The sequence below is a fragment of the Cherax quadricarinatus genome, chromosome 11, assembly GCF_038502225.1.
Source record: "Cherax quadricarinatus isolate ZL_2023a chromosome 11, ASM3850222v1, whole genome shotgun sequence".
In the NCBI taxonomy this organism is placed as follows: Eukaryota; Metazoa; Arthropoda; class Malacostraca; order Decapoda; family Parastacidae; genus Cherax; species Cherax quadricarinatus.
In genome coordinates, this window is record NC_091302.1 from 50,433,621 (window position 1) to 50,460,412 (window position 26,792).

At 45.6% G+C, this 26,792-nt stretch overlaps 1 protein-coding gene across 1 annotated transcript in view; it reads right to left on the bottom strand.

The window, feature by feature from the left end:
* Positions 1 to 26,792, bottom strand: part of LOC128687561 (cadherin-AgCad1) — a 107,352-nt gene that overhangs the window by 56,058 nt on the left and 24,502 nt on the right. The window contains exons 17-26 of the mRNA XM_070084114.1: positions 25,680 to 25,839; positions 25,143 to 25,290; positions 23,677 to 23,769; positions 23,222 to 23,335; positions 21,227 to 21,354; positions 18,767 to 18,963; positions 18,108 to 18,165; positions 17,386 to 17,526; positions 13,424 to 13,580; positions 11,218 to 11,336 (exon numbers count right to left, since the gene is read on the bottom strand). Coding sequence (XP_069940215.1) covers positions 11,218 to 11,336; positions 13,424 to 13,580; positions 17,386 to 17,526; positions 18,108 to 18,165; positions 18,767 to 18,963; positions 21,227 to 21,354; positions 23,222 to 23,335; positions 23,677 to 23,769; positions 25,143 to 25,290; positions 25,680 to 25,839 — 1,315 coding nt within the window. The remainder of the gene's footprint in view (positions 1 to 11,217; positions 11,337 to 13,423; positions 13,581 to 17,385; positions 17,527 to 18,107; positions 18,166 to 18,766; positions 18,964 to 21,226; positions 21,355 to 23,221; positions 23,336 to 23,676; positions 23,770 to 25,142; positions 25,291 to 25,679; positions 25,840 to 26,792) is intronic.

The following is a 26,792-nucleotide window of genomic DNA, read 5'->3' on the forward strand; positions in this document are numbered from 1 at the left end:
AGGGTTTTGATAGCATCTTCGTAGGTATTACACTCAGAAATAGCCTCATATATCTTAGGTGACACAAAATTGATGAGCAGACTTAGTTTATCTAGATCTTCTTTAGGAAGGGCTCCCAAGAAGTTTTCGAAAGTCTTAAACCAGTGCTTCCATTCCTGAGCAGCCGTTGATAAGCTGGGGTCACAGTCTAGCCTCTCAGGTTTCAGTAAACGCTCCATGTTGTGATGTAGTCTAGCGCAGGATCACCACCAGGTAGCCCAGGATTCTATGTTCAATAAATTGTTGTGATAGAAACACAGGCCTTATCTCTAGGCTTTATTGAACATAGAATCTTCATAGTACTTCTGCAACAACAAAATATAATGACTAGTACATCTAATAATGGCTTCTACAGGGATGGTGATGTCTTGCATATGTCAAGAGAAAAGTTATAACTACAGGCCACATATTTAAACTCACCATGTAATCTGCATCGCTGATAAATGGATAAAGTAGGAGAGAATCACACACCATGTGTTAGTGCCCATGACACACACCAAACTGTTGTTGTTGTTAAGGGCCCCTAGAGGTGGTGCAGTATTATCCTGCTGCTGCTCCCCACAGGACCAGTATCACTACACCTTCCTTAAGAACTTTTTAACTGACAGGCATTTCCGTGTTCGGGTTAATAATGTGCTCTCCCCGGACTTTATCCAAGCTGAAGGTGTCCCCCAGGGATGTGTTTTGAGCACAACACTTTGTCTCCTTGCTATTAATGATTTGGCCTCTAGTCTTCCATCAAATATTTGGTCATCACTCTATGTTGATGACTTTGCTATTGCCTGTGCAGGCGCTGACTGTCACCTTATTACAGTTTCTCTCCAGCATGCAGTTGACCGTGTTTCCAATTGGGCCACCACACGTGGGTTTAAATTTTCCAGCACTAAAACCCACCAAATTACTTTCACTAGACGCTCTGTCATCTCCGATCATCCTTTGTATCTCTATGGCTCCCGTATCCCTGAACGTGATACAGTCAAGTTTCTGGGCCTCTTCTTTGATCGTAGGTTATCCTGGAAACCTCACATTACCTCTCTGAAGGCAACTTGTCACAGCCGGCTGAACCTTCTTAAAACCCTTGCTCATCTTTCATGGGGAGCTGATTGTCGAACCCTCCTTCGCCTACATTCCACCCTTATTTTATCGAAACTTGATTATAGTGACCAGATCTATTCAGCGGCATCTCCTGCTACTCTCTCTAGCCTTAACCCCATTCGTCACCAATGATTACGTTTATGTCTTGGTGCTTTTCGCTCTTCCCCTGTCGAGAGCCTCTATGCAGAAGCGAACGTTCCATCCTTATCCAATCGCCGTGATGCCCATTGCCTTCGCTACTATGTACGCTCTCATGATCTCCGCAATCCTTCCATTTATAGAATGGTCACTGATATTAGTAGACATTCTTTATTTGTTCGCCGCCACTGTTTACTCCGTCCCTTCTCTCTTCGCCTTCATTCGCTCTTGTCTTCTCTTCAATTACCACCTTTCTATGTACATGTAGCATCTCACTTTTCCCTACCCCCCTGGGAAGTTCCATCTGTTCGAGTCTGTTCTTTCTCTCCCTTGCTCGAAAGCCCAACTGTCTACGGTCGCTTCCCGCTCTCTTTTTCTTGACCACTTTCACTCTCATTCTCATGCCATTGCTGTGTACACAGATGGCTCTAAGTCTTCTGACGGCGTAGGATTCGCAGCAGTGTTTCCGGACAGCGTCGTACAAGGGCATTTACTATCTTCGGCTAGTATTTTTACTGCTGAATTGTATGCCATCCTTACAGCACTTATCTGTATTGCATCTATGCCTGTGTCATCATTTGTGGTTGTCTCAGACTCCCTTAGTACTTTACAGGCTATACAGAAATTTGATACACCTCACCCCTTAGTCCTCCGTATCCAACTTTGGCTACGCCGCATCTTTACCAAGCATAAAGATATTGTTTTTTGTTGGGTCCCTGGTCATGTTGACGTACAGGGCAATGAACAGGCAGACACTGCTGCGCGGTCAGCAGTGCATGACCTACCAGTTTCATGTAGAGGTATTCCATTTACGGACTGTTTTGCTGCAATATCTTCCCACCTTCACACCCGTTGGCAACAACGTTGGTCTACTATGCTCGGCAACAAACTTCAATCTATTAAACCGAGTATAGGTTACTGGCCGTCTTCTTATCACCAGTGTCGAGGTTGGGAGACTACTCTCTCCCGTCTTCGCATTGGCCATACTCGTCTTACTCATGGATATCTCATGGAGAGGCGCCCTGCTCCTCTCTGTGAGAATTGCCAAGTTCCATTATCAGTCAGCCACATTCTGTTGGACTGCCCACTTTATCAACGAGCACGCAGAATTTACCTCCGTCGTCGTCTTCGCTCCGCTGCTCTCTCTTTACCTTCCCTTCTCGCTGATGGACCCACCTTTCATGCAGACTCTCTCATTGACTTTTTGGCAACAACTGACTTACTTCACAAATTCTGATACCTTCAGCCCTTTCTACTTCAATCTCTTGCTACCCTCTACCCCCGTACTATCCCCTGCCCCGCTGTTTTCTGTAACCTACTGATCATCCCTCCTCCCTTCTGCCATCCAATACCCTCGCTTCCATCCCTACCCTGCAGCGCTGTATAGCCCTTGTGGCTTAGCGCTTCTTTTTGATTATAATAATAATTTGTGGAGTGGGGCTATGTCTGTTGTTTTTAGTAACTGTGGGACAGCCCCAGTGTCCATGCTCCCTCTCCATAGGATGTTAAAAGCGCGTGATAGGAGCTTCTTGCAGTTCTTGATGAACACGGAGTTCCATGAATCTGGCCCTGGGGCAGAGTGCATGTGTACGTGTACCTTGACCATGACAGAACATGTACAGCAAAACAGAAACAGAGAGGATACAAAGGTGCAAGGGGCAAGAAAGAGAGAATGTCAGAGACAGCCAGAAGCACCCAGCATCAAGAGGATCGGCAATCACCCACAAAGCACCACAACCAAACTAACTTTAAGCAAATCACATTTTGCACTCGCAGGCCCCCATCCCCCCAGCACAAAGCTCACCTACACAGCAGCCTCCCATAGTATCCTACGAGGTCTCCCACTCCCCCAGCTCCCACAAACCCCTAGAATACAGATTTTGAAAGGCTGAAGGTATGTTACACCAACGCTGATGAAATAACGAATAAATGTGAGGAGTGGCATGAAAGAATCCTGGAGGCATCACCCGACATCCAATTGGATTTCAGATTCTCAAGAAAGATAGAGGGAACAGAGAGGGAGGAGGAGTTGCACCGCTCATCGAAAACCAGTGGAGTTTTGAGAAGTTGGAAGTAGTGAACAGAAGGGAAGGTGAGGGACTACTCTGTAGGAACACTTCAGACTAGGTATCCCAAGGTGATGATTTCACTGATGTTCAACCTCCCACAGAGTAGCTTAAGGCCAAGACATGAATATGATGAAAGCAACAGAGCAATGACTGATACACTAGCTAAGGTGGTCAGAAGGGCCCACATGGGCAAGGCAACATTACTAATTGTAGGTGATTTCAATCACAAAGAGATTGATGGAAAACCTGGTGCCACATGGTGGACCAGAAACGTGGAGGGCTATGATGATGGAGGTGATACTTGAAAACCTCATGTATCAACATGTTAAGAAAACTACCAGAGAAAGAGGAGAGGATGAAATAGCAAGGCTGGACCTCATTCACCTTGAGTAGTTATGACATCACGTGGTCCTGAGCTTTGAATACATTGGAGAGTTAGTGGAGAATGAAGCAACGTGAGTAGGATGGGAGAAGCCAGACTACAAAAGAGGGGACTACACAAGCATGAGGTACAGTGGGAAAGAACTGGTGGAAAAAAAACAGTAAATGAATAGATAGAATACATAACCACCAAATGAAAGGAAGCAGAGAAGAGCTTTGTACACACGGACAACAGAAACAATGGGAAGACCAGAAAGAGCCCTTGGTTCACCCCAAAGTGCAGAGAAGCCAAACCTAAGTGTGCTAGAGAATGGAAAAAAATATAGAAGACAAAGGATCCAGGAAAGTAAGGAGATTAGTCGAAGAGCCAGAGCTCAGCACGAAATTTAAGGAAGTATTTTTAGTGGAGACAAAAAGGACTTCAGCAAACCGGAATTGTAGGGTACACCAACAAGTGCTGGACAGTAACATACTACCCTGGTTCACAATAAGATGCCACCCTGGCTCACAAAAACATACCACCCTGGCTCACAAAAACATACCACCCTGGCTCACAGCAATATACCACCCTGGCTCACAACAATATACCACCCTGGCTCACAGCAATATACCACCCTGGCTCACAAAAACATACCACCCTGGCTCACAAAAACATACCACCCTGGTTCACAAAAACATACCACCCTGGCTCACAGCTATATACCACCCTGGCTCACAACAACATACTACCCTGGCTCACAACAACATACCACCCTGGCTCACAACATACCACTTTGGCTCACAACATACCACCCTTGATCACAACATACCACCCTTGCTCACAACAACATACCACCCTGGGTCACAGCAACATATCCTGGCTCACAGTAACATACTACCCTGGGTCACAGCAAGATACCACCCTGGCTCACAACAACATACCACCTTGGCTCACAACAACATACCACCCTGGCTTACAGTAACATACCATCCTGGCTCACAAAAACATACCACCCTGGCTCACAGCAACATACCACCCTGGCTCACAACATACCACCCTGGCTCACAACATACCACCCTGGCTCACAACAACATAGCACCCTGCCTCACAACAACATACCACCCTGGCTCACAACAACATACCACCCTGGATCACAGTAACATACCACCCTGGCTCACAGTAACATACCACCCTGGCTCACAGTAACATACCACCCTGGCTCACAGTAACATACCACCCTGGATCACCGTAACATACCACCCTGGATCACCGTAACATACCACCCTGGATCACAGTAACATACCACCCTGGCTCACAGTAACATACCACCCTGGATCACAGTAACATACCACCCTGGATCACAGTAACATACCACCCTGGCTCACAACAACATACCACCCTGGATCACAGTAACATACCACCCTGGCTCACAGAAACATACCACCCTGGCTCACAGTAACATACCACCCTGGCTCACAGTAACATACCACCCTGGCTCACAGTAACATACCACCCTGGCTCACAGTAACATACCACCCTGGCTCACAGTAACATACCACCCTGGCTCACAACAACATACTACCCTGGCTCACAACAACATACTACCCTGGATCACAGTAACATACCACCCTGGCTCACAGTAACATACCACCCTGGATCACAGTAACATACCACCCTGGCTCACAGTAATATACCACCCTGGCTCACAGCAACATGCCACCCTGGCTCACAGTAACATACCACCCTGGCTCACAGTAACATACCACTCTGGCTCACAATAACATACTACCCTGGCTCACAGCAACATGCCACCCAGTTTACAGCAACATGCCACCCAGCTCACAGCAACATACCCTGGCTCACAGCAACATACCCTGGCTTACAGCAACATACCCTGGCTTACAGCAACATACCCTGGCTTACAGCAACATACCCTGGCTTACAGCAACATACCCTGGCTTACAGCAACTTACCCTGGCTTACAGCAACTTACCCTGGCTTACAGCAACTTACCCTGGCTTACAGCAACTTACCCTGGCTTACAGCAACTTACCCTGGCTTACAGCAACATACCCTGGCTTACAGCAACATACCCTGGCTTACAGCAACTTACCCTGGCTTACAGCAACATACCCTGGCTTACAGCAACATACCCTGGCTTACAGCAACATACACTGGCTTACAGCAACATACCCTGGCTTACAGCAACATACCCTGGCTTACAGCAACATACCCTGGCTTACAGCAACATACCCTGGCTTACAGCAACTTACCCTGGCTTACAGCAACATACTCTGGCTTACAGCAACTTACCCTGGCTTACAGCAACATACCCTGGCTTACAGCAACATACCCTGGCTTACAGCAACTTACCCTGGCTTACAACAACTTACTCTGGCTTACAGCAACATACCCTGGCTCACAGCAACTTACCCTGGCTCACAGCAACATACCCTGGCTTACAGCAACATACCCTGGCTTACAGCAACTTACCCTGGCTTACAGCAACATACCCTGGCTTACAGCAACATACCCTGGCTTACAGCAACATACCCTGGCTTACAGCAACATACCCTGGCTTACAGCAACATACCCTGGCTTACAGCAACATACCCTGGCTTACAGCAACTTACCCTGGCTTACAGCAACATACCATGGCTTACAGCAACATACCATGGCTTACAGCAACATAGCCTGGCTTACAGCAACATACCCTGGCTTACAGCAACATACCCTGGCTTACAGCAACATACCCTGGCTTACAGCAACATACCCTGGCTTACAGCAACATACCCTGGCTTACAGCAACACACCCTGGCTTACAGCAACATACCCTGGCTTACAGCAACATACCCGGGCTCACAGCAACACACCCTGGCTTACAGCAAGGCACTCTGGCTTACAGCAAGGCACTCTGGCTTATAGCAACATACCCTGGCTTACAGCAACATACCCTGGCTTGCAGCAACATACCCTGGCTTACAGCAATTTACCCTGGCTTACAGCAACATACCCTGGCTTACAGCAACTTACCCTGGCTTACAGCAACATACCCTGGCTTACAGCAACATACCCTGGCTTACAGCAACATACCCTGGCTTACAGCAACTTACCCTGGCTTACAGCAACATACCCTGGCTTACAGCAACATACCCTGGCTTACAGCAATATACCCTGGCTTACAGCAACATACCCTGGCTTACAGCAACATAGCCTGGCTTACAGCAACATACCCTGGCTTACAGCAACATACCCTGGCTTACAGCAACATACCCTGGCTTACAGCAACATACCCTGGCTTACAGCAACATACCCTGGCTTACAGCAACATACCCTGGCTTACAGCAACATACCCTGGCTTACAGCAACATACCCTGGCTTACAGCAACATATCCTGGCTTACAGCAACATACCCTGGCTTACAGCAACATGCCCTGGCTTACAGCAACATACCCTGGCTTACAGCAACATACCCTGGCTTACAGCAACATACCGTGGCTTACAGCAACATACCCTGGCTTACAGCAACATACCCTGGCTTACAGCAACATACCCTGGCTTACAGCAACATACCCTGGCTTACAGCAACATACCCTGGCTTACAGCAACATACCCTGGCTTACAGCAACATACCCTGGCTTACAGCAACATACCCTGGTTTACAGCAACATACCCTGGCTTACAGCAACATACCCTGGCTTACAGCAACATACCCTGGCTTACAGCAACATACCCAGGCTTACAGCAACATACCCTGGCTTACAGCAACATACCCTGGCTTACTGCAACATACCCTGGCTTACAGCAACATACCCTGGCTTACAGCAACATAGCCTAACTTAAAGCAACATACCCTGGCTTACAGCAACATACCCTGGCTTACAGCAACTTACCCTGGCTTACAGCAACATACCCTGGCTTACAGCAACATACCCTGGCTTACAGCAACATACCCTGGCTTACAGCAACATACCCTGGCTTACAGCAACATACCCTGGCTTACAGCAACATACCCTGGCTTACAGCAACATACCCTGGCTTACAGCAACATACCCTGGCTTACAGCAACACACCCTGGCTTACAGCAACATACCCTGGCTTACAGCAACATACCCTGGCTTACTGCAACATACCCTGGCTTACAGCAACATACCCTGGCTTACAGCAACATACCCTGGCTTACAGCAACATACCCTGGCTTACAGCAACATACCCTAGCTTACAGCAACATACCCTGGCTTACAGCAACATACCCTGGCTTACAGCAACATACCCTGGCTTACAGCAACATACCCTGGCTTACAGCAACATACCCTGGCTTACAGCAACATACCCTGGCTTACAGCAACATACCCTGGCTTACAGCAACATACCCTGGCTTACAGCAACATACCCTGGCTTACAGCAACATACTCTGGCTTACAGCAACATACCCTGGCTTACAGCAACATACCCTGGCTTACAGCAACATACCCTGGCTTACAGCAACATACCCTGGCTTACACCAATATACCCTGGCTTACACCAACATACCCTGGCTTACACCAACATACCCTGGCTTACACCAACATACCCTGGCTTACACCAACATACCCTGGCTTACACCAACATACCCTGGCTTACACCAACATACCCTGGCTTACACCAACTTACCCTGGCTTACAGCAACTTACCCTGGCTTACAGCAACTTACCCTGGCTTACAGCAACATACCCTGGCTTACAGCAACATACCCTGGCTTACAGCAACTTACCCTGGCTTACAGCAACATACCCTGGCTTACAGCAACATACACTGGCTTACAGCAACATACCCTGGCTTACAGCAACATACCCTGGCTTACAGCAACATACCCTGGCTTACAGCAACATACCCTGGCTTACAGCAACTTACCCTGGCTTACAGCAACATACTCTGGCTTACAGCAACTTACCCTGGCTTACAGCAACATACCCTGGCTTACAGCAACATACCCTGGCTTACAGCAACTTACCCTGGCTTACAGCAACATACTCTGGCTTACAGCAACTTACCCTGGCTTACAGCAACATACCCTGGCTTACAGCAACATACCCTGGCTTACAGCAACATACCCTGGCTTACACCAACATACCCTGGCTTACAGCAACATACCCTGGCTTACACCAACATACCCTGGCTTACACCAACATACCCTGGCTTACAGCAACATACCCTGGCTTACAGCAACATACCCTGGCTTACAGCAACTTACCCTGGCTTACAGCAACTTACCCTGGCTTACAGCAACATACCCTGGCTTACAGCAACATACCCCGGCTTACAGCAACATACCCTGGCTTACAGCAACATACCCTGGCTTACAGCAACATACCCTGGCTTACAGCAACATACCCTGGCTTACACCAACATACCCTGGCTTACACCAACATACCCTGGCTTACAGCAACATACCCTGGCTTACACCAACATACCCTGGCGTACAGCAACATACCCTGGCTTACAGCAACGTACCCTGGCTTACAGCAACTTACCCTGGCTAACAGCAACATACCCTGGCTTACAGCAACATACCCTAGCTTACAGCAACTTACCCTGGCTTACAGCAACATACCCTGGCTTACAGCAACATACCCTGGCTTACAGCAACATACCCTGGCTTACAGCAACATACCCTGGCTTACACCAACATACCCTGGCTTACACCAACATACCCTGGCTTACAGCAACATACCCTGGCTTACACCAACATACCCTGGCTTACACCAACATACCCTGGCTTACACCAACATACCCTGGCTTACACCAACATACCCTGGCTTACACCAACATACCCTGGTTTACAGCAACATACCCTGGCTTACACCAACATACCCTGGCTTACAGCAACATACCCTGGCTTACACCAACATACCCTGGCTTACACCAACATACCCTGGCTTACAGCAACATACCCTGGCTTACAGCAACATACCCTGGCTTACAGCAACATACCCTGGCTTACAGCAACATACCCTGGCTTACACCCAACATACCCTGGCTTACAGCAACATACCCTGGCTTACAGCAACATACCCTGGCTTACAGCAACATACCCTGGCTTACAGCAACATACCCTGGCTTACACCAACATACCCTGGCTTACAGCAACATACCCTGGCTTACAGCAACATACCCTGGCTTACAGCAACATACCCTGGCTTACAGCAACATACCCTGGCTTACAGCAACATACCCTGGCTTACACAGCAACATACCCTGGCTTACAGCAACATACCCTGGCTTACAGCAACATACCCTGGCTTACAGCAACATACCCTGGCTTACAGCAACATACCCTGGCTTACAGCAACATACCCTGGCTTACAGCAACATACCCTGGCTTACAGCAACATACCCTGGCTTACAGCAACATACCCTGGCTTACAGCAACATACCCTGGCTTACAGCAACATACCCTGGCTTACAGCAACATACCCTGGCTTACAGCAACATACCCTGGCTTACAGCAACATACCCTGGCTTACAGCAACATACCCTGGCTTACAGCAACATACCCTGGCTTACAGCAACATACCCTGGCTCAAATCATAGATTAATGAAAATTTTTATAATAACATAATATACGACATTCAAAGCGCCCCAGAGTGATTATTATTATTATTATTATTATTATGTTATTTCTTCTTCAACACTACTGAAACACTCTTATCTGCTACCTCGCCTGGCGTAGCTACTGCTACGTACTTTGCAACAATGCCAAATAGCGATTTTAATGTACCTGTTAGCCAGCATAGTAAGTTTATTTATAGGCATATTATTATTATTATGATATTCATAACTAAGCGCTATACTAATAAGAGTTATTTAGGTACAGGCAGACATAAGTAAAATTATCAGTAGTGTCTCAGACATAAACGTACCTTGCACACTGAGTTTAATCATTTCTAACTTACGACCCTTCTTTTTATCATAACTACTCTTAGATGGAACACAAAGAGTATACATAAAATACGTAATAACTTTAAAACACTTAAAGCTTTGGAAAGTTTCCAGACATAATCGGGAGATGTGAAGTTCACGGAGAGTGGAAAAACACCAAGAATGGTTGGGTGACGTGTGGACGCTGTAATAGCGAATCAGGAGCCATATAAACGAATTTTTGGGTATAATTTGAAATGTCCATATTAGCAAAGTGCCGTAAAGTGGGACCCTTCTGTATGTCCTACGAGGAGAGGTACAGGGAAATCGTCCTGACAACACTAGAGGACAGGAGGGATTGGGAACACATCACAATTACGTATAAAATACTGAGAGAAATTGGAAAGGTGGATAGGGACAGAATGTTTCAGAGATGTGACACAGCAACAAGGGGTCACAACTGTTAGTTGAAAATTCAGACGAGTCACAGGGATGTTAGCTCATGGAGCAGGGAGAAAGTAGCGACCAGTGAAGAGGTTGGGCCTGGAGCTATGACTACCCTTGCAACCACAAATAGGTGAGTACAGTATAATGAAAATGAAATTGGGTATTTACATTGTATGCTGATCCTCTCTCCCTGTCAATTTCTTCGGTTACTCTGATAACATAAATGGCATGCGAACTGGAAGTGCCATAACCTTCCTTAATTTGGAATGATCGCTTCTGCCCTTCACCTGAAACAGAAGAGTTAATAACATTATTGATACAGCAAAGGCGCCTTAGTGTATAAATTAGTAAAGACTGTCATGTAAATGATCGAGTGTGAGCCTACCAGTCACATATCTCAGGTTCTGAACGATACACATCTCCAGATCACACAGATCAGGTAGACTATACAGGTCCAGGATGTCACAGAGGCTTCATAACAACTTAACCATATACAAACACACGCGCGCGCGTATCGACATCAAGATAGGAGTCATTCAAGACACTGTACACCGTGTACGTCAGGCTCATATTGGAGAATGCAGCACCAGTATCGAACCCACCCATGATAAAACACGTCAAGGAATTAGAGAAAGTGCAAAGGTTTGCAATAAGACTAGTCCCGGAGCTAAAGGGCATGTCCTACAAGGAGAGATTAATTGAAGTGAACCTGGCGACACTGGAGGACAGGAGGGATCGAGGAGACAAAGTGGACAGGGTTAGAATGTTTCAGAGATTGGACACAGGAACACGGGGTCACAGTTGGAAGTTGAAAACTCAGATGAGTCACAGGGATATTAGAAAGTAATTCTTCAGTCACAGAGTTGTCAGGAAGTGGAACAATCTAGAGAGTAATGTAGTGGAGGCAGGATTCATACATAGTTTTAAAAAAGAGATGATAAAGCTCATGGAAAAGGGAAAGAGTGGACCTAGTGGACTCGACCTCTGCAACCACAACTAGGTTAGTACACAAACGCACACACATACACATTTTCTTGGACTGCAAGGAGACCATCGACACAGCTCCTCACAAGAGGTTAATGGAAAAGCTAGAGGATCAGGCACACATAACAGGAAAGGCACTGCAATGGATCAGAGAATATTGACAGGGAGGCATCAACGAGTCATGGAACATGACGAGGTGTCAGAATGGGCGCCTGTGACAAGCGTGGTTCCACAGGGGTCAGTCCTAGGACCTGTGCTCTTTTTGGTATATGTGAATAACATAACGGAAGGGATAGACTCAGAAGTGTTCTTGTTTGCAGATGATGTGAAGTTAATGAGGAGAATCAAATCGGTCGAGGATCAGGTAGGACTACGAAGAGACCTGGACAGGCTACAAGCCTGGGCCAGCAACTGGATCCTGGAATTTAGCCCTGCTGAATGCAAAGTCATGAAGATCGGGGAAGGGCAACGAAGACCGCAGAGTATAGTCTAGGTGGCCAAAAGACTGCAAACCTCAATCAAGGAAAAAGATCTGGAGATGAGTATAATACCGAACACATCTCCTGAGGCTCACATCAGTCAGGTAACTGTTGCAGCGTATGGGCGTCTGGCAAACCTAAGGATAGCATTCCGATACCTTAGTAAGGAATCGTTCAAGACTCTGTACACCATATACGTCAGGCCCATACTGGAGTAAGCAGCACCAGCTTGGAATCCGCACCTGGTCAAGCACGTCAACAAATTAGAGAAAGTGCAAAGGTTTGCAACAAGACTAGTCCCAGAGCTAAGGGGATTGTCCTACGAAGCAAGGTTAAGGGAAATTGGCCTGACAACAATGGAGGACAGGAGGGTCAGGGAAGACATGATAACGACATATAAAATACTGCAAGGAATAGACAAGGTGGACAAAGACAGGATGTTCCAGAGATGGGACACAGAAACAAGGGGTCACAATTGGAAGTTGAAGACCCCTATGAGTCAAAGGGATGTTAGGAAATATTTCTTCAGTCATAGATTAGTCAGGAAGTGGAATAGCCTAGAAAGTGACGTAGTGGAGGCGGGAACCATACATAGTTTTAAGATGAGGTATGATAAAGCTCATGGATTAGGGAGGGAGAGGACCTACTAGCAATCAGCGAAGAGGCGAGGCCAGGAGCTATGAATCGACCCCTGCAACCACAAATAGGTGAATACACAGGCCAAGTGTCTTAACAAGTGCCCTTCAAAAAACTATTTTGTGATTATGTGTGAGTGAGGTGAAAGTATTTTCTTTATGGGGATTTTCTTTCTTTTTTGGGTCACCCTGCCTCGGTGGGAGACGGCCGACTTGTTGAAAAAAAATATATATATAAAATACAATATGCACAAGGTTGCTTATAGGTCATCATACCATCAGTTGCTCCATCAACTGTTGATGCATCATAATCAATCTCCACAGTGACTTGGCTGTTTTCATTATCGTCTTCATCAGTCACTGAAATCTTCAACAAGACTGTGTCTCCAGTGTCGCTCCGGCAGCCTATTGCGTCGCCGCTCTTCACCTCATTCTGAAATGAAACCCAGAGAGATGAAACACTTGAAGTGTTAGCTAAGCGGATAATGGTTGATCCATGGAGGCCAGGGTGGAGGCCAGGGTGGAGGCCAGGGTGGTGACCAGGGTGGTGACCAGGGTGGTGACCAGGGTGGTGACCAGGGTGGAGGCCAGGGTGGTGACCAGGGTAGAGGCCAGGGTGGAGGCCAGGGTGGAGGCCAGGGTGGAGGCCAGGGTGGAGGCCAGGGTGGAGGCCAGGGTGGTGACCAGGGTAGAGGCCAGGGTGGAGGCCAGGGTGGTGACCAGGGTGGTGACCAGGGTGGTGACCAGGGTGGTGACCAGGGTGGAGGCCAGGGTGGTGACCAGGGTAGAGGCCAGGGTGGAGGCCAGGGTGGAGGCCAGGGTGGAGGCCAGGGTGGAGGTCAGGGTGGAGGCCAGGGTGGTGACCAGGGTAGAGGCCAGGGTGGAGGCCAGGGTGGTGACCAGGGTAGAGGCCAGGGTGGTGACCAGGGTGGAGGCCAGGGTGGTGACCAGGGTAGAGGCCAGGGTGGAGGCCAGGGTGGAGGCCAGGGTGGAGGCCAGGGTGGAGGCCAGGGTGGAGGCCAGGGTGGTGACCAGGGTAGAGGCCAGGGTGGTGACCAGGGTGGTGACAAGGGTGGAGACCAGGGTGGACACCAGGGTGGAGGCCAGGGTGGAGGCCAGGGTGGAGGCCAGGGTGGAGGCCAGGGTGGTGACCAGGGTAGAGGCCAGGGTGGAGACCAGGGTGGAGACCAGGGTGGAGACCAGGGTGGAGACCAGGGTGGAGACCAGGGTGGAGACCAGGGTGGAGACCAGGGTGGAGACCAGGGTGGAGGTCAGGGTGGAGACTAGGGTGAAGGCCAGGGTGGAGGCCAGGGTGGAGGCCAGGGTGGAGGCCAGGGTGGAGGTCAGGGTGGAGGCCAGGGTGGTGACCAGGGTAGAGGCCAGGGTGGAGGCCAGGGTGGTGACCAGGGTAGAGGCCAGGGTGGTGACCAGGGTGGAGGCCAGGGTGGTGACCAGGGTAGAGGCCAGGGTGGAGGCCAGGGTGGAGGCCAGGGTGGAGGCCAGGGTGGAGGCCAGGGTGGAGGCCAGGGTGGTGACCAGGGTAGAGGCCAGGGTGGTGACCAGGGTGGTGACCAGGGTGGAGACCAGGGTGGACACCAGGGTGGAGGCCAGGGTGGAGGCCAGGGTGGAGGCCAGGGTGGAGGCCAGGGTGGTGACCAGGGTGGAGACCAGGGTGGAGACCAGGGTGGAGACCAGGGTGGAGACCAGGGTGGAGACCAGGGTGGAGACCAGGGTGGAGACCAGGGTGGAGACCAGGGTGGAGGTCAGGGTGGAGACTAGGGTGAAGGCCAGGGTGGAGGCCAGGGTGGAGGCCAGATTGGAGACCATGGTGGAGACCACGGTGGAGGCCAGGGTGGATTCCAGGGTGGAGAAAAGGGTGGAGAAAAGGGTGGAGAAAAGGGTGGATTGCAGGGTGGAGGCCAGGGTGGAGACCAGGGTGGAGGCTAGGGTGGAGGCCAGGGTGGATCCAGGGTGGAAGCCAGGGTGGAGACCAGGGCGGCGGCCAGGGTGAATACCAAGGTGGAGACCAGAGTGGAGGAGAGGGTGGAGACCAGGGTGGAGGCCAGGGTGGAAACCAGGGTGGAGACCAGGGTGGAGACCAGGGTATTGACTAGGGTGGAGACCAGGGTGGTGGAAAGGGTGGAGGCCAGGGTGGAGGCCAGGGTGGAGGCCAGGGTGGAGATCAGGGTGGAGGCCAGAGTGGAGGCCAAGGTGGAGGCCAGGGTGGAGACCAGGGTGGAGACCAGGGTGGAGACCAGGGTGGAGACCAGGGTGGAGACCAGGGTGGAGGCCAGGATGGAGGCCAGGGTGGAGACCAGGGTGGAGACAAAGGTGGAGACAAAGGTGGAGACAAAGGTGGAGGCCAGGGTGGAGGCCAGGGTATTGACTAGGGTGGAGACCAGGGTGGTGGCCAGGGTGGTGGAAAGGGTGGAGGCCAGGGTGGAGGCCAGGGTGGAGATCAGGGTGGAGGCCAGAGTGGAGGCCAAGGTGGAGGCCAGGGTGGAGACCAGGGTGGAGACCAGGGTGGAGACCAGGGTGGAGACCAGGGTGGAGACCAGGGTGGAGACCAGGGTGGAGGCCAGGGTGGAGGCCAGATGGAGCCCAGAAGGCTAGAGTGGAGGCCAGGGTGGAGGCCAGGTGGAGCCCGGAAGGCTATAGTGGAGGCCAGGGTGGAGGCCAGGGTGAAGCCCGGAAGGCTAGAGTGGAGGCCAGGGTGGAGGTCAGAGTGGAGCCCGGAAGGCTAGAGTGGAGGCCAGGGTTTAGGCCAGGGTGGAGGCCAGGTGGAGCCCAGAAGGCTAGAGTGGAAGCCCGGGTGGAGGCCAGGGTGGAGGCAGGTGGAGCCCAGAAGGCTAGAGTGGAGGCCAGGGTGGAGGCCAGGGTGGAGGCCAGGTGGAGCCCGGAAGGCTAGAGTGGAGGCCAGGGAGGAAGCCAGGGTGGAGAAAAGGGTGGAGAAAAGGGTGGATTGCAGGGTGGAGGCCAGGGTGGAGACCAGAATGGAGGCTAGGGTGGATCTAGGGTGGAGGCCAGGGTTGATCCAGGGTGGAGACCAGGGTGGAGACCAGGGTGGAGACCAGGGTGGAGACCTGGGTGGAGGCCAGGGTGGATTCCAGGGTGGAAGCCAGGGTGGAGACCAGAATGGAGGCTAGGGTGGATCCAGGGTGGAGGCCAGGGTGGAGACCAGGGTGGAGACCAGGGTGGAGACCAGGGTGGAGACCAGGGTGGAGACCAGGGTGGAGACAAGGGTGGAGACAAGGGTGGTGGCCAGGGTGGAGACCAGGGTGGAGACCAGGGTGGAGACCAGGGTGGAGACCAGGGTGGAGACCAGGGTGGAGACCAGGGTGGAGACCAGGGTGGAGACCAGGGTGGAGGCCAGGTGGAGCCCAGAAGGCTAGAGTGGAGGCCAGGGTGGAGGCCAGGTGGAGCCCGGAAAGCTATAGTGGAGGCCAGGGTGGAGGCCAGGGTGGAGGCCAGGGTGGAGGCCAGGGTGAAGCCCGGAAGGCTAGAGTGGAGGCCAGGATGGAGGTCAGAGTGGAGCCCGGAAGGCTAGAGTGGAGGCCAGGATGGAGGTCAGAGTGGAGCCCGGAAGGCTAGAGTGGAGGCCAGGGTGGAAGTCAGGGTGGAGGCCAGGTGGAACCCGGAAGGCTAGAGTGGAGGCCACGGTGGAGGCCAGGGTGGAAGCCAGGGTGGAGGCCAGGTGAAGCCCAGAAGGCTAGAGTGGAGGCCAGGGTGGATGCCAGGTGGAGCCCAGAAGGCTAGAGTGGAGGCCAGGGTGGAGGCCATGGTTGAGGCCAGGTGGAGCCCGGAAGGCTAGAGTGGAGGCCAGGGTGGAGGCCAGGGTGAAGCCCGGAAGGCTAGAGTGGAGGCCAGGGTGGAGGCCAGAGTGGAGCTCGGAAGGCTATAGTGGATTGCAGGGTGGAGGCCAGGTGGAGCCCAGAAAGCTAGAGTGGAGGCCAGGGTGGAGGCAAGGGTGGAGGCCAGGTGGAGCCCAGAAGGCTAGAGTGGAGGCCAGGGTGGAGGACATGGTGGAGGCCAGGTGGAGCCCGGAAGGCTAGAGTGGAGGCCAGGGTGGAGGCCAGGGTGGAGGCCAGGGTGGAGGCCAGGGTGGAGGCCAGGGTATTGTCACTGTGGACAGAACAATTCACAGTTTGATGCCATTTATCTGTGGAACATCCTGACATCTTTCAGACTCTTCACGAGATTGTCAAGTCACAACTCAGCGAGGTGGCCCACGGTCTTACCTCTTCCATAACTATTGTCGGAATCTCGTTGTCGACAGAGCAGGTGTCGAAGTGAAACGTGGGTACATGGTCATTTGCGTCTGTAATGACCATGTTTATATTATAAGTTCCGTTTAGAGGCGGAGTTCCGTGATCTATTCCCTGAAATATAATTATTAACCCGTTTATAATAATATAAATAATAATATAACTAATAATATAATTGTAATAATATTAATAATGATATGAATAATAATTAAATAATAATGATACAACTAATAATTAAAAATAATATAATACTAATTGTAATTGAAGATAATCATGGGCTTGGTATCCCTAGTTTTGAAGGTTCTCATTATCCATCTTATCATAAATAATAATAATAATAATAATAATAATAATAATAATAATAATAATAATAATAAAAATAATAATAATAATAAAAATAATAAATATTTACAAGATTTTTAATTTCCTTTTTTTCACTTTTATTTCCATTGCTTTTAGAAATTTAAAAATTTTGTGACCTTTATTTCATATTCTATGTATTTTAAACTTTTTTAATCAATGAAACCTGGACACAAGCTCGGCGTATCCATGTGTCATGTATCCTGCACCATTATGTTTTATGTATTAATGCCCAATTTGTCTGTGTCTTATGAAGGTAGTAAGACAGTAGTAACAGGCAGTAAGAAGCTGTAAGATACAATAAGAGACAGTAAATATTTATTTTTATATCTTACCATTATTTCAATATCGTAGAGGCCTTTAAGTCCGGTCATATTTATCGTTGTAATCAGCCTGGAAGAAAAATTATATATATATATATATATATATATATATATATATATATATATATATATATATATATATATATATATATATATATATATATATATATATATATATATATATATATCTCAGAGACTCAGTGTTGCGATCCAGAGGGGAAATGCCTGCAGCATTCTTGACACGCAGTCCACCACCAGGGAGCTGGATGAAGTGTTTGAGATATAGATTTTGAAATGTTCTTTATGTTGTTCTTATTTCTATTGTATCTTTGTTAATGTTTTTTGTTTATAAATAAAGTTTACATAGAATATAGAATATATGGGGTGGTAGGAGAAAAAAATATTGAAACGCTCCAGAGAGAACCTCGAGTTTTTTTTTTCACACACTGACGGTAGTCAAAGATTACAGAGGCACATAATGGGTCCAGGAACTGGGCCGCAAAGTTTTGATTACTGAATAAGTTGGAGTGGCATATTGTGTGTCAATGGATGCGAACTTGTCTCTGTACTGACCCAACATTCCACCTTCAAGTTCCAGGTGTCACTTATAATAGCCACTGCCATACTCGTGTTATCAAAAATTCTTAAACACCTCAAACATTTCTACTTACGTGCAGAAATACTGTGTTTCGCCTGCATTATCCCAGTAGCTGCTAACAGCTTGGAACATCTGGGACTCTTCACCTGTATTTACGTTTGTAACTCTTAACACCTCGAAGGTAATTTGACTATTGTTTGTATTTGGTTCGTCATCATCACGAGCAGTAATCCTGTAAGGGGTGACGCCGTCCGATGTCACCTCTGAGCCCTGCAGTAGTAAAAGGAATTCATGAAATATTTATTTATTTAATGTCTTTGCACAGTACATTGAGATTGTGTATATACAATAGTGGGTTGCAGTACATAGAGAGCCTCTATTATGCCTAGGTATTATGGGCCAACTTAACATTATTGGCTTACAGTCTACTTAATACTAAGGAGTAGTATATCATAGTTGTACAGTAGGAAAGTAATTATTTCATAATTGTACAGTAGAATATTAATTATAAATGAATCAAAATTTGTATAATACAAAGATATATTTATATTCTAAACTGCTTTTGTGAAAAACAATGATTCAATTGTATTCCTGTCAACAATGGATAAAAGGTTCAATGAGATTGTTTCAGTTATGATGTGGGAGTACATAGGTGAGTAAATGTGTACTGAGTATTTAGCATTTAGTCTAGGGTGATTAAGTGGCTTTTGAGAAGTGTCTTAAATTGACTTTCAGACTGGGTTACTTTAATATCTTCTGGTAATGAATTCCATATTTTGGGGCCCTTTATGTGCATAGAGTTTTTACACAGTGTGATATGGACACAAGGTATATCAAAAAGAGATCTATGTCTTGTGTTGTGGTCATGTGTCCTGTTTAGGTTGGTGAGGAGAAGTTTGAGTGGAGGTTTATATTTGCGTGTATTGTTCTGTGTATGTAGTAGGCACATGAATAAGTATGGATGTTCTTAATGGTAAGCAGATTCAGACTTTTTGATAATTGGTGGAGTATGCTGGCAGGAGTGGGAATTTATTATCATTCTTACTGCTGCCTTTTGCTGGGTTATTGGGGGTTTTAGGTGATTGGATGTTGTTGATCCTCATGCACAAATTCCATATGTAAGATAAGGGTATATGGGTGAATGGTACAGTGCCAGGAGAGCTGATTGTGGAACGTAGTACCTTATCTTTGATAGTATGCCTATAGATTGTAATAGAGTGGCTTGTTCAACACAAACCTGAAATATTAAGATACGAGGGAAAAATGAGTACGCCGAAGACTCTGGTATTTCTGGTGATGCAACAATGACAAGAACTATGCAAAAGATTTCAGGGAACGCAGAATAAAATGGTTATAATTATAACCTTAATTTTTAAAAGACTGGACCAGTAAGCCAGCGGAAGGCCTCTGTCAGGCGACCAAAAGCTCCAGCTGGGGTCACCATATGACAGAGACCCGTATCAGGATTATATTTTCGCTCAGAGAGGACGGAACAATAAATGCATAAATAAACATACTGCTAAGTAATATAAAACGAATTAATTATAATCAGGAGCACTGAAATTAGCTCCTCTACAAAACATACAATTTTTTCGGGATCCTTTAAATGTTGCTACCCTGGGCGGCCGCCTAGTTAGCCTATTCGAATTCAATATTTTTATTTTTTGTGGTACAAAAATAATTTAGTTTACACGTAATAAAACATTGGTAGGCGCAAACAATTATAGTAAATTGTGTAAATTACCTGTCTGCCTTATGGGTTATCCTAGGTAATTTACACTTTGATAATTGTACTAAATAAGTTTATTTAGGTACAGGTACACAAATAGTTACATAAATTATCATACACAAGTAACATATGTGTAAATTACCTAGGATAACCCAGTAAAAAGTCAGATAACGTGACTTATTTCCAGTGTCTGCACTCTGAAGGACGGGTGTTAATGTTGCAGTTTTATAACTGTAGTGTAAGTGCGTCTCTGGCAAGACAGTGATGGAGTGAATGATGGTGAAAGTTTTTTCTTTATCGGGCCACCCTGCCTTGGTGGGAAACGGCCTGTGTGTTAAAAAAAATCTATTGGTGCCCTTAATAGACTTACAAAAGAAAGGCACTATTGGACTGCACTAGCCATGTTTCTGTGGAGGCTGAGTAAACTACTAGTACTAACAACTTCCTCTTAAATTGTTCTGTGTATCAGTAAAATAGCTTTCCTAATTAAGCTTTGATCAGTGAGAACAAGCAGGGACATACTGCCTAGTACATTTATTTAGGTACAGGTACACAAATACAGTAATTATAAAGAGTGTAAATTGCCTAGGATAGTTCACGTGTAGGTAAAGCACCAATAATAATAATAATGTCTTTATTCCTACAAGTACATATACAAGGTATAGAGGCCTAGCTGACATCAATGACTTATTACGATGTAGAAAGCCCCTTGTTATGCAGAGCATTTCCCGCAAATTAGGTCAATTTTGTCCCCAGGATGCTACCCACACCAGTCAACTTAAGGATACACATGTAGATTTTTACCTCGTTCAAAAGCTCAGTCGCATGAAGATGGTCAGGGTCATCCTTGGGGGACCAGTCAAAGTTTTGAGGAAATTCGTCATTAATATCGTCCACAATGATGACTACAAGGCAGTCATCACTTTGTTGCACTGTAAAAGAAGATTGATGACTGAGGCAGTCGTCACATTTTATCACTAAAATAACATTGATGACTGTGAGATAGTTATTACTACATTGTACTGGAAAATAACATTAATGACTCTTGAGACAGTCATCACTACAGAAGACTGGTGACTGTGCGGCAGTCATCACCGAGATTTTTTTTTTTTTTTTTTTTTAATTTTAATGGATTTTGGATAATGAAGATAAAACTAACATCTCGCTTCCTATATGGAGAAAAAGTTAATTAAATTTATCCGAATTCTGGATACGCCAATTTTTACTTTGTACCAAAAGTAACCTAGCAACCTAACCTAATTTAACCATGTTAAAATGTATATAATATAAAATAGATTAATATAGATAAATCAAAATAACTCACTATTCTTAATCTAGATATTAATTTACATACTTTTATATAGCTTATTTTCTTGCTAGAAGGGCAAGTCTTTGGACTGTGGCTAGGCCTGGGGACAGTTGGTCCCGAAGATGAAGGGATACTTGTACCTCCTTCCATGGGAGCCTTAAGTCTCGAGATATTCCCCAGATAGGGAGCCAAGGCCGTGTCACCACTACTTGGAAAAGACCCGGGCCGGGAGAATACGGGCGAATAAAATGGTCCCGAAGATGAAGGGATACTTGTACCTCCTTCCATGGGAGCCTTAAGTCTCGAGATATTCCCCAGATAGGGAGCCAAGGCCGTGTCACCACTACTTGGAAAAGACCCGGGCCGGGAGAATACGGGCGAATAAAAAAAAATAATTGGAAAAGACCCGGGCCGGGAGGATACCGGCGAATAAAAAAAAATACTCATAATTCACTGGATATAAACACTAAAAGATGGTATAAACCTTGGTAATAAATACCGACAAGTTGGTTTAGAAAGACACGTAAGCAAACACTATTACATATTTATTAGAAAACGTTTCGGTCCTGGGACCTTGATCACTTCGGTCTCAGGACCGAAACGTTTTCTAATAAATATGTCATAGTGTTTGCTTACGTGTCTTTCTAAACCACACCAAAAGATGTATATTACTTTCAGCCTATGCATGTCGAGAGCTTTAATCTCTATTTTAGGGATTTAATTTTTCTTGTCTGGTGGCGAAAATTTTGAATATATCTTTACCCCGGTTTTCTTTCTGTTGATAGTGACGTTTCTCAATGTATTATCGAAATGTATCTTCAGAACACATGTGAATTGTCCTGATAGAATTTTTATTTTTTTTTACTTCCTCATCACCTGAATTTCCCCTCAACCCCTTCAGTTGATCTGATTTCTGGCACAATTCCCCGTCACTCCTTCAATCGCGACTGGACAATGTCTCAGCACGGTCTGGAAACACTTCCATGCAAATCATATATTGTTCCAACCACAGCGTGACCTTGAGACCATACGGGAGTTCTTTCTTTCAACAAACCGGCCGTATCCCACTGAGGCAGGGTGGCCCAAAAAGAAAAACGAAAGTTTCTCTTTTTAAATTTAGTATTTTATACAGGAGAAGGAATTACTAGCCCCTTGCTCCCGGCATTTTAGTCGCCTCTAACGACACTCATGGCTTACGGAGGAAGCTTCTGTTCCACTTCCTCATGGAGAACACACGGGAGTTATACACAGATAATCCGCACATGGGAATGTGTGACTCAGGAAATCGTAATGACACGATTGCAAACAAACCATACCACGGGTGGGGGGGGGGGATAAAACCCACGATCAGAGTGACTACTTAATGATCCAAGCCGGACCGAAGCGTCGTCTTAAGTTTCTTTCACCTATGTATAACGGGTTATTTGTGTATTCTTCCAGGCAAGGTATTGTACCTTTCCATTCTTCATACAGGAGTTGCTTGTACATACCTTTGCAGTTACTGTCGTAGGTTTTACAGGCATCGTAGGCGTAGAAGGTGAGTTCCCACCTTGGGTATTCTTCACGGTCCAAGATACCTTTGGTTTCGTTCACAGTTACTATACCTAAAAGTTAGTTAACGTATATCATGAAGTCTGTCAACAATGTATATTATATAGTTTGACAATCGGTTAAGGTTCTAATGTAACCAAGAATTCACAGCATAAATTCCATACATGCAAGATATCTAGTGTAACAGTTGAAACGGGATATAAGTGACGGGTTCTGCATGACGGGTTCTGCATGACGGGTTCTACATGACGGGTTCTACATGACGGGTTCTACATGACACTTCAAAACAGATACGCTTCAGTACAAACACATCAAAACACTTCGCAACACACACACATGCACTTTAGAACAGACACACACTTTAAAGGAAACGCACTTTCAGTGACACACTTACCAGTGAGAGGATCCAACATGAAGGGCAACCGACGGTTTTGTGTGTCGGAGAGTTGTTCGTTGAGCAGAGCATAACTGACCGAGTTGTGCGGCTCTGCGGAATATAATCATAATAATAATAATAATAATAATAATAATAATAATTATTATATATATATATATATATATATATATATATATATATATATATATATATATATATATATATAAATATATATATATATATATATATATATGCAAAACAACCACTCTGAAAGAATAGAGAAATTAAAAGCGCTTTCGTGACTACTCACATTATCAAGGAACTATGAAAGCAAAGCATCCAAGGAAGTTATATAAGGGGGTCTGGCCAACACCTCACTATCAGATCCCACATCGGTTAAACACCTGACGCGCGCCGGCCCAACTGGACAGGTCCTTTGCACAACCACCAACAAACTATTCTACCCAAAAAAAAAATTTAAATTATGATTTTGACAAATTATTATTTTGACAAATAATAATTTTAAAAATTTTCTTGGGTAGAATAGTTTGTTGGTGGTTGTGCAAAGGACCTGTCCAGTTGGGCCGGCGCGCGTCAGGTGTTTAACCGTTGTGGGATCTGATAGTGAGGTGTTGGCCAGACCCCCTTATATACCTTCCTTGGATGCTTTGCTTTCATAGTTCCTTGATAATGTGAGTAGTCACGAAAGCGCTTTTAATTTCTCTATTCTTTCAGAGTGGTTGTTTTGCATATTCTGAAATCACCTGTTTACTGTGATCTTATTGCATATATATATATATATATATATATATATATATATATATATATATATATATATATATATATATATATATATATATATATATATATATATATATACACAATATAATGCAATAAGATCACAGTAAACAGGTGATATCACAATATGCAGAAAAACCACAGTGAAAAAATAGTGAAATTCCAAGCAATTTCGTGATTTCTCACTTTATCATAGTTCCTTGATAATGTGAGAAATCACGAAAGCGTTTGGAATTTCACTATTTTTTCACGGCGGTTGTTCTGCATACAATATAATATAATAACGCTTAATAAGTCTCAAATGGGCGAAATATTTTACAAACATATCTCTCAGTCCACAGCAGGATTTGAACCTACACTGCATCAAATTACGTAGGTAGTACTCACTCCACTCGGCTGGATCCAGCCGAGTGGCGTGAGTACTACCTACTTTAATGAATACTTTCACAGTAAGTTTATTCAGGTATACACAAATAGAATTACACAGATTATCATACTTAGCAGCATATGTGTAGAGAACCTAGAATAACCCAAAAAAAGACACAGTGACTTATTTCCATTGGGGTCCTTTTAATTTCTCACGACGACATTAATCAGGCGTTCCTCTGACCCACACGGCTCTAGCTCTCTCCCTAACGAATATAGCAATACTAATTTCGTTAACGAAGGGTTCTTGCTGGACACACCTTCCTTGTCAGCATCTGTTGCTCGGACAGTTGTTACGTAGTATCCATTATTCTCGCTTTCTTTTACGTGTATCGGCACATCAACATCACAATTATCTGGTTCCATTACGGGTTTATTGTCATTTAGATCTTCGACAGTAATGGTAATCTGAAAAAGAACAAGTTGGTTGCAATAAATTATTGTTGTATGGGGAAAGATGCTTGTAAGATGTACAAATTATAAGCTATTATATATAATAACAATATATAATTATCGCGAACAAGCGATACAAGATGCAAAAGAACCATGGGGGGAGTTGAATGATATATCTAGGCCTTGCGAGTTGCAATCAACACATCAGAACCTTATAATGTTGCAGAGATGAGTAGGAAGTCCCAGTGGATTCGTTCAGAGGAACGACTGTAGCTCGAATGAGCTTGAACTAATCACAGTGCGTCCCAGGACCTGATGAGCTTATAAATTTAACTCAGAGGTTAACAATGGCCCAGAAACCAAGATAATTATAAACCCACAGAATACATTACTTTTTTATTTACTTTAAGTAATTGAGTATGACCGGCAGAGTCCTTAGCTGTTACAGTGACGATGATTTCTGCAATACTCTCTCTGTCGATATTTGTGTCATACACTAAAATCTCTGCTCTGAATGCGCCATTAACAACAGTAGTGTCGCCCAGGTACATGTACGTGTCATCACTGTAAAACAAAAGTCAGATAATTTGCGTGATTCTTCACAATCGTAAGTCTTAAAGACTTGTAATACATAGAAAATACAATAATGTATTGTAAAAACACTGGTTCACTGAAAGATCTTACGTGGGGATGAGGGGGGATAACACATTATATATATATATATATATATATATATATATATATATATATATATATATATATATATATATATATATATATATATATATATATGCAATAAGATCACAGTAAACAGGTGATTTCGGAATATGCAAAACAACCACTCTGAAAAAATAGAGAAATTCCAAGCGCTTTCGTGACTACTCACATTATCAAGGAACTATGAAAGTAAAGCATCCAAGGAAGCTATATAAGGGGTCCGGCCAGCACCTCACTATCAGATCCCACAACGGTTAAACACCTGACGCGCGCCGACCCAACTTGGATAGGTCCTTTGCACAACTCACACCACAAACTATTCTACCCAAGAAAATTTAAAAATTATTTGTCCAGTGTATTATTAAATTCTTCCCAAATTCTATTAATTATAAATGGATCTAATTTATATAAACCAAAGGAAATATTCATATTATTGTCAAAACTGCTTTTTTATGAAACAAGATTCAATTATATTCCTGTCGACCATGGACTTGCTTGATACTACTTTCTCAACTTTTGAAAATCAATTGGATGGTTAAAATCTCTTACATGAATAAATAGAGCATTGGAATCTTGTCCAGTTCTAATGCTATATTTATGTTGTTTTAATCTTAGTTCGAGATTTTTACCAGTTTAACCGTTGTGGGATCTGATAGTGAGGTGCTGGCCTGACCCCTTATATAGCTTCCCTGTATGCTTTTCTTTCATAATTCCTTGATAATGTGAGTAGTCACGAAAGCGCTTGGAATTTCTCTATTTTTTCAGAGTGGTTGTTTTGAATATATATATATATATATATA